This window comes from Malaclemys terrapin, chromosome 1 (assembly GCF_027887155.1).
Source record: "Malaclemys terrapin pileata isolate rMalTer1 chromosome 1, rMalTer1.hap1, whole genome shotgun sequence".
In the NCBI taxonomy this organism is placed as follows: domain Eukaryota; kingdom Metazoa; phylum Chordata; order Testudines; family Emydidae; genus Malaclemys; species Malaclemys terrapin.
In genome coordinates, this window is record NC_071505.1 from 355656955 (window position 1) to 355673486 (window position 16532).

A 16532-nucleotide genomic window follows, 5' to 3' on the forward strand; every position below is an offset into this window, starting at 1 on the left:
GGGTAGAGACCGTCGAATCGTGGAAGTCAACGAATGGCTACGCAGGTGGTGTCGGAGAGAAGGCTTTGGATTCTTCGACCATGGGATGGTGTTCCAAGAAGAAGGAGTGCTAGGCAGAGACGGGCTCCACCTAACGAAGAGAGGGAAGAGCATCTTCGCCAGCAGGCTGGCTAACCTAGTGAGGAGGGCTTTAAACTAGGTTCACCGGGGGAAGGAGACCAAAGCCCTGAGGTAAGTGGGGAAATGGGATCCTGGGAGGAAGCGCAAGCAGGTGAGCGCAAGAGGGGAGGACTCCAGTCTCATGCTGAGAAAGAGGGATGATCGAGGAGTTATCTTAAGTGCCTATACACAAATGCAAGAAGCCTGGGAAACAAGCAGGGAGAACTGGAAGTCCTGGCACAGTCAGGGAACTATGATGTGATTGGAATAACAGAGACTTGGTGGGATAACTCACATGACTGGAGTACTGTCATGGATGGATATAAACTATTCAGGAAGGACAGGCAGGGCAGAAAAGGTGGGGGAGTTGCGTTGTATGTAAGAGAGGAGTATGACTGCTCAGAGCTCCGGTATGAAACTGCAGAAAAACCTGAGAGTCTCTGGATAAAGTTGAGGAGTGTGAGCAACAAGGGTGATGTCGTGGTTGGAGTCTGCTATAGACCACCAGACCAGGGGGATGAGGTGGACGAGGCTTTTTTCTGGCAACTAGCAGAAGTTGCTAGATCGCAGGCCCTGGTTCTCATGGGAGACTTTAATCACCCTGATATCTGCTGGGAGAGCAATACAGCGGTGCACAGGCAATCCAGGAAATTTTTGGATAGTGTAGGGGACAATTTCCTGGTGCAAGTGCTGGAGGAACCAACTAGGGGCAAAGCTTTTCTTGACCTGCTGCTCACAAACAGGGAAGAACTAGTAGGGGAAGCAAAAGTGGATGGGAACCTGGGAGGCAGTGACCATGAGATGGTCGAGTTCAGGATCCTGACACAAGGAAGAAAGGAGAGCAGCAGAATACGGACCCTGGATTTCAGAAAAGCAGACTTTGACTCCCTCAGGGAACAGATGGGCAGGATCCCCTGGGAGAATAACATGAAGGGCAAAGGAGTCCAGGAGAGCTGGCTGTATTTTAAAGAATCCTTATTGCGGTTGCAGGAACAAACCATCCCGATGTGTAGAAAGAATAGTAAATATGGCAGGCGACCAGCTTGGCTAAACAGTGAAATCCTTGCTGATCTTAAACGCAAAAAAGAAGCTTACAAGAAGTGGAAGATTGGACAGATGACCAGGGAGGAGTATAAAAATATTGCTCAGGCATGCAGGAGTGAAATCAGGAAGGCCAAATCACACTTGGAGTTGCAGTTAGCAAGAGATGTTAAGAGTAACAAGAAGGGTTTCTTCAGGTATGTTAGCAACAAGAAGAAAATCAAGGAAAGTGTGGGCCCCTTACTGAATGAGGGAGGCAACCTAGTGACCGAGGATGTGGAAAAAGCTAATGTACTCAATGATTTTTTTGCCTCTGTCTTCACGCACAAGGTCAGCTCCCAGATTGCTGCACTGGGCAATACAGCATGGGGAGAAGGTGACCAACCCTCTGTGGAGAAAGAAGTGGTTCGGGACTATTTAGAAAAACTGGACGTGCACAAGTCCATGGGGCCGGATGCGCTGCATCCGAGGGTGCTAAAGGAGTTGGCGGGTGAGATTGCAGAGCCATTAGCCATTATTTTTGAAAACTCATGGCGATCGGGGGAGGTCCCAGATGACTGGAAAAAGGCTAATGTAGTGCCCATCTTTAAAAAAGGGAAGAAGGAGGATCCGGGGAACTACAGGCCAGTCAGCCTCACCTCAGTCCCTGGAAAAATCATGGAGCAGGTCCTCAAGGAATCAATTATGAAACATTTAGAGGAGAGGAAAGTGATCAGGAACAGTCAGCATGGATTCACGAAGGGGAAGTCGTGCCTGACTAACCTAATTGCCTTCTATGATGAGATAACTGGCTCTGTGGATGAGGGGAAAGCAGTGGATGTGTTATTCCTTGACTTTAGCAAAGCTTTTGATACGGTCTCCCACAGTATTCTTGCTGCCAAGTTAAAGAAGTATGGGCTGGATGAATGGACTGTAAGGTGGATAGAAAGCTGGCTAGATCGTCGGGCTCAACGGGTAGTGATCAATGGCTCCATGTCTAGTTGGCAGCCGGTTTCAAGCGGAGTGCCCCAAGGGTCGGTCCTGGGGCCGGTTTTGTTTAATATCTTTATTAATGATCTGGAGGATGGTGTGGACTGCACTCTCAGCAAGTTTGCAGATGACACTAAACTAGGAGGCGTGGTAGATACACTAGAGGGTAGGGATCGGATACAGAGGGACCTAGACAAATTAGAGGATTGGGCCGAAAAAAACCTGATGAGGTTCAACAAGGACAAGTGCAGAGTCCTGCACTTAGGACGGAAGAATCCCATGCACTGCTACAGACTAGGGACTGAATGGCTAGGTAGCAGTTCTGCAGAAAAGGACCTAGGGGTCACAGTGGACGAGAAGCTGGATATGAGTCAACAGTGTGCTCTTGTTGCCAAGAAGGCTAATGGCATTTTGGGCTGTATAAGTAGGGGCATTGCCAGCAGATCGAGGAACGTGATCGTTCCCCTTTATTCGACATTGGTGAGGCCTCATCTGGAATACTGTGTCCAGTTTTGGGCCCCACACTACAAGAAGGATGTGGAAAAATTGGAAAGAGTCCAGCGGAGGGCAACAAAAATGATTAGGGGTCTGGAGCACATGACTTATGAAGAGAGGCTGAGGGAACTGGGATTGTTTAGTCTCCAGAAGAGAAGATTGAGGGGGGATTTGATAGCAGCCTTCAACTACCTGAAGGGGGGTTCCAAAGAGGATGGAGCTCGGCTGTTCTCAGTGGTGGCAGATGACAGAACAAGGAGCAATGGTCTCAAGTTGCAGTGGGGGAGGTCCAGGTTGGATATCAGGAAAAACTGTTTCACTAGGAGGGTGGTGAAACACTGGAATGCGTTACCTAGGGAGGTGGTGGAGTCTCCTTCCTTGGAGGTTTTTAAGGCCCGGCTTGACAAAGCCCTGGCTGGGATGATTTAGCTGGGAATTGGTCCTGCTTTGAGCAGGGGGTTGGACTAGATGACCTCTTGAGGTCCCTTCCAACTCTGATATTCTATGATTCTATGTAGGAGGTCAGACCAGATTAACAGATTGTAAAGCCAGAAGGGACTGATGTGATCACAGATTCACAGATTCCAAGGCCAGAAGGGATCATTGTGATCTTCAGTCAGACCTCCTGTGTCACACAGGCCAGGACCGTCCCCGAAATAACCCCTGACTGAACTAAAGCAGGTCTTAGGGAAAACCATCCAATCACGATTTAATCTACCCCACAGGGAACGGAAGAAGGGAACATCACCAAGGAAGTGTACCTGGGAATAGCGCGAGCATGTGGGGACAAAATCAGGAGAGCCAGGGCAAAGAATGAGTCACAGCTGGCGAGGAATGTTAGAGACAACAGGAAGGGGTTCTACAAACATGTCAGACAAACAGAAAGATCATGGACGGCGTGGGTCCGCTGCTCAATGGAGAGGTGAGCTGGTAACGGAAGAGGATAGGAAGGCAGAGCTGCTCAATGCCAATGTTGCTTCAGTCTTCTCACAAAAAGTAACATGTGACCGGATGACTAGCGAAGTTACCACAGACAATGAAGGGGAAGGAATGCAGATCAGGATAAGGAAAGAACATGTTAGAGCTTCTGACTAATTTGAACAAATTCCAGTCAGCAGGGTCTGATGCTATTCACCCCAGGGTGCTGAAAGAATTAGATGAAGAAATCTCAGAGTCTCTGGCAATAATATTTGCAAACTCATGGATAACAGGAGAGGTCCCGGCAGACTGGAGAAGGGCTAATATAGTGCCCATCTTTAAAAAGGGGGAAAAGGAGCCAGGTAACTATAGACCGGTAAGCCTGACCTCTATACCTAGGAAGTTACTAAAGAAATGTATGAAACATTCAATTTTCAAATACCTGGAGGATGAAGGAGTAATCCCAGCATGGATTTACCAAGAACAAATTGTGCCAAACCAGCTTGATTTCCTTCTTTGACAAGGTGACTGGTTTGGTGGAAAGGGGGAATGTGGCGGACAGAATATACCTGGACTTCAGCAAGGCTTTTGATACAGTCCCACATGAAATTCTGAAAAGAAGCTGGAGAAATGCGGGCTTGACAGATCTACCATTAAACGGATACAATATTGGTTAAACAAAGAGTAACTCTGAACGGAATGATGTCAGATTGGAGGGAGGTCTCGAGTGGGGTTCCACAGGGATCTGTTCTGGGTCCAGTGTTATTTAACATCTGTATGACTGACCTGGCTGTAGGACTAGAGAGCATACTGAGCCAATCTGCAGATGACACAAAGCTAGGGGGAGGAGCGGGGGGGGGGGGGGGGGGCTGCCAACACTTTGTAGGATAGAGCTAAAACTCAAAGGAATCTTGATAAACTGGAGGAGAACTGGGCAGTGACACTGGCATCCCAGCCAACCTGTGTCTGACCCATAACAATTTAACAAAAGGCATTACAATTGCATCAGGACAATTCATGTGTATGTGACATTAAAAGAGATGTACTATACCAGCAATCACCAACCCATACATTTGTAGTAATAGAAATCAAGGGTAGATGATAAGTGTATTTGTCTGTTTACCTATATCCTGTTAGAAGTTCAACAATGTAACCAAATTAGCTTGTAGATACTAATTCCCTTTCATGTCTTAATTGCCTTACATTATATATGCGACTGTGTTCAGTTAACCTCGAGAGCAAAGATGTAAGATATTGCAGGAAACTAGTAGTATTATCAATTTTGTCTTCAACGTAACTATCTCTGTTATAATGGAGGACCAGTTAATTGCCTTATGTAAATGAGTGTAACTAGTGTACCTGTGTATTCATAGGATACAGAAGATTAACTTCAAAGCAAAGGTCCACAAACCATCACATGGCCTATTCTTCCTGGGAGGAACACCCTGCTGTGACAGCTTCTGTGAGGAGGCTTGTCAGCTAGAGAGCTGTCAAAGAGAAGCCTCAGACCTGATCCTGCATCTCTAGTCTGCTGAACTTCGAACAGGGGAAGGGGAAGCCATAGGACTGAGATCTTTGGCATATCTTGGAAAATGCGAGGAAAGAATATCAGACTTTACACCTCAGCTGCATTTGGATTCAAACCTTTTGGGATGATTCCGGAGAGACTTTTACAAGCCAGCAGATAGCACATCACTGCTGGGAACCTGTTTCAGAGTGTAGCCGTGTTAGTCTGTATCAGCAAAAACAACGAGGAGTCCTTGTGGCACCTTAGAGACTAACACTTTGATTTGTCACTCGTCGATTCCTCAACCAGTAATAACTCCTCTTTTCTTTCCTTAATACATTGTAGTTCGTTTGTTCAGGACCTGCTGACCGTGTGATATTTGGGTAAGACTCATGCCGACCTGAGGCGCGTGTCCAATCCTTTGGGATTGGCAGAACATCAAGTCTGGTGAATCAGGTTTTCAGTAACCCCTCCCTAGATTAGACCTGTTTGGATGGATGGGAGTCAAGGGCTGGAATGCCTGAGGGGGCCTGTGGTTGGCTCCTTGTTAACCAGTGTGGTGCTGCAGAAGCTTTAGCCTGGGGACTCAAACTACAGAATAAAGCACCCGTTTGGGAGTGTCTGCCCTATTTCTTGCAGACTGATGCGGCATTCTCCGTGAGGCCCATCCAGACACCTGGTCACATGGGATATAGATAATAAAATGAAATTCAACAAAGACGAATGTGAGGTGCTACACTGAGGGAAGGAAAAACGAATGCACAAAGATAAACTGGGGGAGAACTGGTTTGGCAGCAGCACTGCTGAGAAGGATCTGGGAGCAGTGGAGTCACCAATGCGATGCTGTTAAAAGCAAATGCAATGTTAGGTTGCATGAACAGAGGCAGAGCAAGCGAGCCACGGGAGGTGATAGAACTGCTCTACTCGGCGCTGGTTAGGCCTCAGCTGGAGAACGGTGTCCAGTTTGGGTCACCAATGCATAGGAAGAATGTAGAGAAACTGGAAAGGATCCAGAGGCGAGCGACAAAGAGGATCTAAGGGATGGAACACAAACCATACGAGCAAAGGCTGAAAGGAACTGGGTATATTTAGCAAGAGAGTGTCCTGTGGCACCTTTAAGACTAACATAAGCTTTCGTACACGTCTGGCTCTGTTGATTTGTTTCCTGATTTCCTTGTGTGGGTATCGTAGTTTTGAGAATGCTTAGTGAAGATCTTGTAGGTGTTGGTCTCTGTCTGAGGGGTTGGAGCAGATGTGGTTGTACCTCAGCACTTGGCTGTAGACGATGGATCGTGTGGTGTGTCCGGGGTGGAAGCTGGAGGCATGAAGGTAGGCATAGCGGTCGGTGGGTTTTCGGTAAAGGGTGGTGTTAACGTGACCATCACTTATTTGGACCGTGGTGTCTAGGAAGTGGACCTCCCGTGTAGATTGGTCCAGGCTGAGGTTGATGGTGGGGTGGAAGCTGTTGAAATCGTGGTGGAATTCTTCCAAAGTCTCCTTCCCATGGGTCCAGATGATGAAGATGTCGTCAATGTAGCGTAGGTAGAGAAGGGGCGTGAGTGGACGAGAGCTGAGGAAGCGTTGTTCCAAGTCAGCCATAAAAATGTTGGCATATTGTGGGGCCATGCGGGTGCCCCTGGCGGAGCCACTGGTCTGGAGGTATATATTGTCACCAAATTTGAAATAATTGTGCTTTTTACAGATCCAGACTAAGATGGCTACCCCTCTGATACTGGGTATACTTAGTTTGAAAAACAGGAGATTAAGGGGGAGATGGGGGGAGCATGACAGTGGCCTTCAACTACTTGAAAAGCTGCCTAAAAAGATGGAGAAAAGTTGTTCTCTCTTGCCATAGAGAGCAGGACCAAACTACAGCCTGGTCTACACTACAGAGTTGGGTTGGGTATGCAGAGGTCTTTCAGGGGGTACATCAACTCATCTAAATATTTGCCTAGTTTTACAACAGGCTACATAAAAAGCACTAACGAAGTCAGTACAAACTAACATTTCATACAGACAATTACTTGTTTATACTGCTCTATATACTAGACACTGACATGGAAGTACAAGATTGATATTCCAATTGATTTATTTTATAATTATATGGTAAAAATAAGAAATTCAGCAATTTTTCAGTAATAGTGTGCTGGAACACTTTTGTATTATGTCCAATTTTGTAAGCAAGTATTTTTTTTAAGTTAGGTGAAAACTGGGGTGCGCAAGACAAATCAGACTCCTGACAGGGGTACAGGAGTCTGGAAAGGTTGAGAACCAAAGGACTAGATGACCACAAAGATTCCAAAGCCAGAAGGGACCAATTAAACCATTGTTAGGATTCTTTTTGTTCCCAATATACTATAAAAAAAAATCCTTACTGTCCTTAACTCTGCTGGCCAGAGATTTCTCCATGTCCCCCTTTGCTTCCCTTATCAATTTTCTACAATTCCTAATTTCTGATTTTTAGTTCTGTGTTCAGTTCCTTCCTCTTTATCTGTCAAGATGAGGTCTCATAGCATTCCCACAACACTTTTTGAGTTAGGAAATTATCATGTATAATGTTTAGATTTTCCAAAGATGTTTCAGTATTGGCAGCATAAGACCTCCAGCATGTGTCACTCAAATTGAAATCAACTGTGATCACGCAGCTTTTTATCTGACACATTACAGATTGGTGATTAAGGAGCAGGTCATCATGTTCCACAGTGGGATGTGGTGGTCTCCAACAGACACTATGTTTTAATTTTTGGTATATTGATCCATAAGCAACCAAAAAAACCCAGTTATTCAAGTCTCATAACTGTTATTCTTCGAGATGTGTTGTTCACGCCCATTCCAAACAGGTGTGTGCACGCGCATGTGTGTGGTAGCCGGAAGATTTTTTCTCTAGCCGCATCTGTTGGGTCGGTCCAGCCACCCTTGCAGTCGCACCTTCATAGCGCCCAATATAGCACCCGGCCGACCTGCCACCCCCTCAGTTCCTTCTTGCCGGCTACTCCGACAGAAGGGTAGGAGGGTGGGTATTGGAATGGACATGAACAACACACCTCGAAGAACAGTTACGAGAAGGTCAGTAACCATTTTTTCTTCTTCAAATGCTTGTTCATGTCGATTCCAATCAGGTGACTCACAAGCCTAAGTTCAGGAGGTGGGGTTGGAGTCTTCACTGACTGAAGCACGGCTCGTCCGAAGGCCGCATCGTCTCTGGCCTGCTAGGGAATCGTATAGTGAAAGTGTGGATGGAGGATCACGTTGCTGCTCTGCAGATTTGCTGAGTGGGAACCTGAGCCAGGAACGCTGGAGAATCCACCATATCCCTTGGTAAATTGCTCCAATGGTTAAATTATCTTCACTGTTAAAAATCTGCACGTCATTTCTAGTCTGAATTTGTCTAGCTTCAACTTCCAGGCATTGGATCTTGTTATACCTTTGCCTCCTAGACTGAAGAGCCCTCTACTATAACAGGGTTGGTGTTTATTAACTATGATCAAGTCATCCCATCATGGAACCGCAAGATTGGTGTTACACCCCCAGTTTCTAGGAGGAAGCCCTTCAGTGTGCCAGACCCAAGGGGTCTCACTCTCCCTTCAGGTCAGGCCACGCGGCGTGTCTGCCTCCCGAGACTGAAGCTCTGGGAGTTGCTGAACAGAGCTCATGGTGTGAAGCAGCAAGTCCCACTGAGACAGACTCCTGGCAGAGAACGTGCCCTCTGCAGGGATCAATGCACCGCACGAGTATTTACAGAGACACTCAAGCTGCGTTTTCAAAACAGTTGGGTTTATTAGCCATCTGGCACACACCACAGGAAGCCCTTAGCTCAGCCCAGAGAAATACAAAACACAGGAGATCCTGGTCAGCCCAGAGTCCAGCCAAGCCGTAGCGACTCCAGTTTCCTGCTCAGTCTGACCTCCTTGACCAGTTCCCAGGTGAGAGAGCTCCCAGCCTTCTTCCAGAGCTCACACTGCCCAGTCTTTTGTTCTCAAGCAGGGGCCCTTGCTCAGCATCCCTGCTGAGAGGCAGGGAAACCCGGAGTCACTGGCGCTTGCATTGTCTCTCTGGCCTCTTGTTGCTCTGGGTTGGTTTTATTCCATCACTGCTACAAGCCTGAACCAAGAACTTTGCCATTACTTAATGACCGTGAATTCCATCCAGCCAGGGAGGTGAAACACACACACCTGTCTCTTAGTCTGGCCTGAGAGCAAACTTAATCCTTTCCCTCCACCCACTGGGTAGCCATGCAACATACAGGGGAAACTGAGGCACACATAGGCCTCATAAAAACACTACAGAAAATTCCCATTTTCTCACAACCCCTTAACTGCTGTTTATCAAGCCAAACAGATTGAGATCCTGAGTGCTCTCTCTAGAAGACAGGACTTCCAATCCTGCAGTAATTCTAGTGGATCTTCTTGAATTGTGGACACCAGAACCGTCACAATATTTGAGTGGCAGTCGCACCAGTGACAGATGCAGGTTACAAAACCTCTTACTCTTACATGGGATTCTCCTGTTTCTACGTCCAAGGAGCACATCCGCCCTTCTGGCCATAGCATTGCAATGGGAGCGCATGCTCAGCTGATTATCCTCCACGTGGAATCAGTTCTGGGTCTGGTTCTGTTCAGTGTCTCCATCAACGATTTAGATAATGGCATGGAGAGTACTCTTATAAAGTTTGTGGGTGAAACCAAGCTGGGAGAGGTTGCCACAGTTTTGGAGGACAGGATTAAAATTCAAACTGATTTGAACTGGAGAAATGATCTGAAGTAAATAGGATGAAATTCAATAAGGAAAAATACAAAGTACTCCCCTTCGGAAGGAACAATCAGTTGTACGCTTACAAAATGGGAAATGACTGCCTAGGAAGGAGTACTGCGGAAAGGGATCTGGGGATCATAGTGGATCACAAGCTAAACAGTGTAACACTGTTGCAAAAAAAGCAAACATCATTCTGGGATGTATTAGCAGGAGTGTTATAAGCAAGACACAAGAAGTAATTCTTCCGCTCTACTCCGCGCTGACTAGGCTACAACTGGAGCAGTGTGTCCAGTTCTGGGCACATCAGGAAGGATGTGGACAAATTGGAGAAAGTCCAGAGAACAGCAACAAAAATGATTAAAGGTCTAGAAAACATGACCTATGAGGGAAGATGAAAAAATTGGATTTGTTTGGTCTGGAGAAGAAAAGACAGAGGGGATAAAGACTGAGAGGGGATATGATAACATTTTTCAAGTACATAAAAGGTTGTTACAAGGAGGAGAGAGAAAAATTGTTCTTCTTAACAGCTCAGAATAGGACAAGAAGCAATGGGCTTAAATTGCAGCAAAGGAGTTTTAGATTGGACAGTAGGAAAAACTGCCTAACTGTCAGGGTGGTTAAACACTGGAATAAATTGCCTAGGGAGGTTGTGGAATCTCTACCATGGGAGATTTTTAAGAGCAGGTTAGACAAACACCTGTCAGGGATGATCTAGATAATACTTGGTCCTGCCATGATTGCAGGGGACTGGACCAGATGGCCTCTCACGGTCCCTTTCAATCCTACCATTTAATATTTCTATGTCCCCTCCAACTTTTTCTCAGTCACAGCTAGTATCCTATCTTGTGCTTTATCTATTAGGACATTGATCCATGAGCATTTAAGATCATTTTCTTTCTATCTGTCAATGATCTGCGAACAGGTAAAGCCATTTTTGATATTAAGTGTCACCCCACCCTCTCTTTATTGGTCCCGTTGATTTTAACATCCCACCAAGTTGCTGTAACACCAACTAGATCAAATTCATGCTCACGAATGACCAATTCCAATTCTTTTTACTTGTTCCCAGGCTCCCAATATTAGCATATAGGCAATTCAATCCTTTCTTCTCTTCGCGTCCTTTGCTCTCTACATTATCATCTGCTGAGTGGTCAGATCTTCCCTCTTTTTACCCTCCCCGCTTCTAGTATTGGTTTAAAACCCTCCTGACTCCCCAAAAGGAGCAGCAGTCTTCCTTAAACAGCTGGAGATCTCTTTGTGAGCACACTGGATTTTCTTGCCGGTTGGGCTGGGCAGTCATCCACAGGTGTGCCCTGTACACCTCCCCATTCCCGTCAGCGAGCTAGACTCTCACAGATCTCTTCAGCGGTAACCCTCCTGATCCCCACCGCCTCCCCATGCTCCTCCTGCGCAGAACGCCACTCTGACGTCTTGCCTCAGGTGAATAGATTCTTTAATCGTCCCTTCTGGATCTGAACCTATGAATCTGCCCTTACTCCCCTCACTCTCCGTGCATATACTACGGCAGTGCCCCCAGCCTGCCTGACGTGCTCTGCTGTCTGGCTGCCATCTCCAGCTCAGTGCAGGCTCCTCCATGCGAATACCAGGCAGACTGTGGGAGGGCAGAGAGGCCATTCCCATTGCCCCGCGCTCCGACAGAGACCGACCGTGAGAAGGGACGTAGGTGCTCCTACCCCATCACCCCGCTCCTTACTTAGGCGGCTGGAGGGTGAAGGGGCTGCAGCTCAGGACCCCACTGCACCAGGAGGGCAGGCTGCGGGGCTCCTGCATGCAGTGAGGCTCAAAGAGCTGTGCCTGCACAGAGAGAGGAAAGGGCACAGGACACAAAGACCCGGCTTCCCCAGCCCCCTTCTCTAACACGTGGCCTCCAGACGAAGGCCAAGCCTGTCAAGGCGGGTCGAGGAAGGGGAGCCATTGCTGAACCCTGGGGCTCAAACACCAAGTCAGCGTTGGTGTACCCTGAACACCGCCTGCCGGTTCTGAGGTGAAGAAGTGCTTGGCACAGCAACCAGGGGCTGCGCCAGCTGGAACCCTCTCTTCCCACTGGGCACCAGGAGCAGACTGCGGGAGATGTCGCCCCAGGGAGCTCCCAGAGCGAGGCGGTGGGGGATGCCAGCTGGGTGCAGACACTCTGTGAGCTGCTCTGAGCCAGTCTGGACGGCCCAGCCTGCCCTCCCTGGGGCGGGGGATCTCACAGGACAAACTGGAAGGGCTGTTTCTGCTCTGGGGAAGCATTTCCTCGGCCTCCCGCAGGGGAGTGGTGCCTGGATCAGGGAACAACTGCAGGGGCGAGATGCAGAGACTGCTCCAGGCCTGAGCTGGCACGCCTGCCCCTGTGCACTAGCCTGGGCAGGGTCTGGGCAGCAGCCTCGGGAAGCCAGGGCACAGCTGCTCTCGGGGCCAGACGCGCCCTCTGTAGCCAGAGCACAGCCCTGGCCGGGGACTCTGGGGCGGAGCAGGCTGCCGTGGGTCATCCTTGCCAGAGGCAGCCTGGGGCAGGGCACTCACAAGCCACAGCCCCTGGCAGGCCACGAGCCAGCCCGCGCACTCTGCTGCCAAAGAGAGTGGCTCAGCCCCCCGGGAATGCCAGCGGCACGCTCTCTTCAGGGCACCACGTCAGAGAGGAAGGGAACGTCCCTGGCAGGCTACCAGGGATGTTACAGATGGATCTGTGGTCTCAGCACTTTTCAGTGCCTCCCTCCCCGTCCCCGCAGGAGGCTAAGATAGAGCCCTCTCCTCTTAGGTACTTGCCTCCCTTTACAATAAAGGCTGGACCCCTCCCACTCAGACAGCCAGACACCCTCCCCCAACCTGGGGCACCCACTGTGCACCCCCCGCAGCATGGGAAGAGCATGGTCCGCCGCTCCCTACCTGAGGCACAGGGGCATCCTGCTCCTGTTGGCTAGGGCTCCCGCCAGGGGCCTCCTCGCTGCTTGGCCTCCTCCTGCAGGTCATGCGCTGGCTATTCAGCTCCAGGATGCGGGTGGTAATGCCCTTGACATGCAGCAGGTCATCCAGCGAGTTGAAGCCCTTCAGCTCCTGCCAGGGAACAAGCAGGACTCAGCATGGCGTTGGGCAGAGCTTGGGCAGTCCCACACCAGGGCAGACACGGAGTCCTCCCACCCCCGGGGCTCTCTGTCCCCCTCCCAGGAAGATACTTCCCAGCTGGAGCCCTCTCTCTGCGGGGTGCTCCCCTGAGATTCCCCTGCAGTCACCCTATTACCCCCGGCTGGCACAGCTCAGCTCACACCTGGTCATCCATGGGCCCTGTGATGTTATTGACACAAACTGGGACCGTATAGATCATTGTTGCAACCAAGATCGTGTAGTGGCGACAAATCTTGTACAAAGGAGATCAAGTAAGGTGCCTATGAGGAGGTTCTGGTTTGCTGGTTATGATTATGTGATCTGTGTGCGTGTATCATTTTTGTATTTAAAGTTATAAGTATTGGCTCTAGACTGTCTGTAGTTCAAACTTGTGCTGTGCTTCTGGGAGACACCCCAGACAAGTTGGTGTCAGCTCTGCCTAGTCTGCTTGATGGCCCATTAAGGACCATCAGCTACAACTGCCCCACTGAGAGAAGGCAGATACCCTTGTGCTCAGCAAGGCAGGGACATGCCTATGGACAGAACTTGGAGTCTTTTCTAGGCCATGTGCTGGAATGATCGTCTTTGGGACAAAGAAAGCTGAGGCCACATGGCAAGAGACTATAAAAAGCTGCTGCATCTCCTCCATCTTGTCTTCAATCCTGCTTCTTACCTCTGGAGGGACTTTGCTACAAACTGAAGCTCTGAACAAAGGACTGAGGACCCATCCCAGCTGGGGATGTTCCAGAGACTTGATTTGAACCTGCAGTTTATTGTATCGCGGCTGCAAGCCTGAACCAAGAACTTTGCCATCACTGGATGTAACTGATTCCATTTAACCAATTCTAGCTCTCATCTCTATCTTTTTCCCTTTATGAATAAACCTTTAGATTTTAGATTCTAAAGGACTGGCAACAGCGCGATTTGTGGGTAAGATCTGACTGGTACACCTCTGGGGGAGGGGCCCTGAGCTGGGACTGTGGTGGGGATGTGGGCACAGGAGGGGCTGAAACACCTGGGAAGAGGAATTTTGTCTCTCTACCTGACAAGCCCCTGACCCCACCCCAGACCTTCTGCCCTATGTCTCTTTGCCCCCTTACCCCTCCCACTCCCGGAGACAGAACTAACCCCCACAAAGGAAGTGGAAAGAGTCCCCGGGCTGGTGCCCACACTGAGCCCTGCTGGGTACAAGCACCTTCCCCAGCCCCGCCCATGCTGAGCACAGCAGGCACCCAGCAGCAGAGAGGCCTAGACAGGGAGCTGAGGAGAGGGGATCCCCTGGGGGTCTGGGGAAGAAGGTGTCTAAGTCGCAGATAGACAGAGACCTGCCCTGGGGAGGGGGGACACTCCCAGGATACAGGGGGACGCTCCCTGCCGGCTCGCCTCTAGGCAGCTGGTGGCTGGCAGGTGCCGTCCGGGTGCCCAGACAGGGCAGTTTGTAATCCAAGCATCTTTGAACACCCCCCACCCTCTTCAGGCTCAAGCAAAAGTGAGGGAGACAGGCCCAAGCTCTGACCCCAGGGCACACCTGTGCCTCACACAAACCCTCACGCCTGGCTCTCTGTGGACTGCATGGCATGCCAGGAACACAGGTCTCCTGGAATCAGGACTGGGGCCACACTGCATGCTGGGGGCCCTGATCCCTGCACCCCATGCCACGGCCCTGCACCTGGCCGCACGGTAGGCTAGGCCTATGGTCTCTGTGGAGAGAGCACTGCCCAGAACCTATCAGAGTCCCCATACGGCCCACCTTCCCCACCAAGTGTCCACAGGCAGGACAAACAGACTGACAGAGGGGGACTACAGGCCCCCGAGTCCTTCGTGGTACCCGATACCCTGAAGATGAGGGCACCGTGGTGAGGAGCATGCTGCAAATTCCTTGTTCTGGTGTCACCAGGTGTTGCGGAGTATTGGGGGACTCAGGGCCCTGCACCCCCGGCTTCCTGCGATTCACCATGACTCTCAGCCAGCCAGTAGAGCAGAAGGTTTATTTGGATGACAGGAATACAGTCCAAGACAGGTCTTGCAGGCACAGACAACAGGGCCCCCCTCAGTTAGGTCCAGCTTGGGGTCCCAGGGCATGCCAGCCCACCCCCCTTTGGGGGGTCAGAGCCATCTCTGCCCCCCAGCCATCTCTCCAGCCTCCTTCTAGCCTGCTTCCAGCACTCTCCTTTTGCGACCCCTCCCACAGCCTTTGTTCAGTTTCCCGGGCTAAGGAGTCACCTCACCTTCAACCCCTTCCTGGGTTCTCATGTTACACACTCAGGTATGCGCCCTCGGGCGCCCTCGGGCAGATCCCATCCTGCAATGCAGACTATCCCAGCACACTCCCCTGTCAGCATTCACAGACCACCGTGAGAACAGGCCCAGTTCGTCACATCTCTCCCCCCTTCGAGACCGAACTGAGCAGGGTCACTTTAGCCAGTGACCCGGGGAAGTTCGAACCTACCCCCGTTCCCATGGATGCCCCCGCATCCCTCCCATTCCTTGGTGAGAATTACACCAGGCCCCTCCAGTTTCACGCTCCCCCTTAGGTTGGGGTTGCTTGATGGCACTCGCAGTTCGCATGTGGGAAGGTTTATGCGGCCTGCGCCCTTTTCCCACCCCCATACCTCTGGGGCTCCAACTGGGCTGTGGTCTTCTCCCAGCGCTCCAGTCTGGAGGTCTGTGCTTTGGGCTCTCTTGGTTTAGAGCCGCCCTTTTTACCTTGGCCACCCTCCGAAAAGGCTCCTCTATGCTGGGCAAGGGTCCTAAAGCTGTTTTCCCCTTGTCCCAGGCCTTCCTCCCCCTCTGACAGGGGTCACAGGATCCGCAGTACTGTCGGACAGTAACAAAGACCCCAGGCCAGTAAAAGCTCCGTAGCAGCCTCTGCTGGGTACGCCAGGTTCCCTGGTGCCCTGAGAGGGGAATGTCATGGGCCCGGCACAGCAGCTGGCGGCGATACTTCTGGGGTACCACCAGCTGCCTCCTGATCCCCCCTGACTCCATTTTCCCTGGGGGAGCCCATTCTCGGTACAGGAACCCCTTCTCCCACAGGAACCTTTTCCGGCCACCTCGTCCCATGGTCTGTACCGCATTGAGGTCGGCCAGGTCCCTTATCTTCCGCAAGGAGGGATCTCTCTGCAACTCGGCCTGGAACTCAGCAGCTGGGACGGGGATGGCCACCTGCTCTTTCTCGCCCGCTGGGTCCGAAGCTGCAGCCTCCCTGAGCCGCGTCCCTGGGCGTTCCCTCCCCACCAGGTTAGAGTCCCGCGCCTCAGGCAAGGCACCCCCCCCAAGGCCAGGGCGCAGTGCCCCTCGCCGGCTCTGACCGCGGGTCACAACTAAGGCGGTCTGGGGGCTGCTGGGCCAGTCCTCTAGGTCCCCCCCCATCAACACCTCAGTGGGCAAATGGTGGTGCACTCCCACGTCCTTGGGGCCCTCCTTGGCCCCCCATTTCAGGTGTACCCTCGCTACGGGAACCTTGAATGGGGTCCCGCCCACCCCGGTCAGGGTCAGGAAGGTGTTGGGCACCACCCGATCTGGGGCCACCACCTCGGGCCGGGCCAGTGTCACCTCTGCGCCCGTGTCCCAGTAACCATAA

At 50.8% G+C, this 16532-nt stretch overlaps 1 protein-coding gene across 1 annotated transcript in view; it reads right to left on the bottom strand.

Moving 5' to 3' along the window:
* Positions 1-16532, bottom strand: part of LOC128830294 (F-box/WD repeat-containing protein 7-like) — a 39808-nt gene that overhangs the window by 17395 nt on the left and 5881 nt on the right. Inside the window, exon 2 of the mRNA XM_054016106.1 lies at positions 12734-12901. Coding sequence (XP_053872081.1) covers positions 12734-12901 — 168 coding nt within the window. The remainder of the gene's footprint in view (positions 1-12733; positions 12902-16532) is intronic.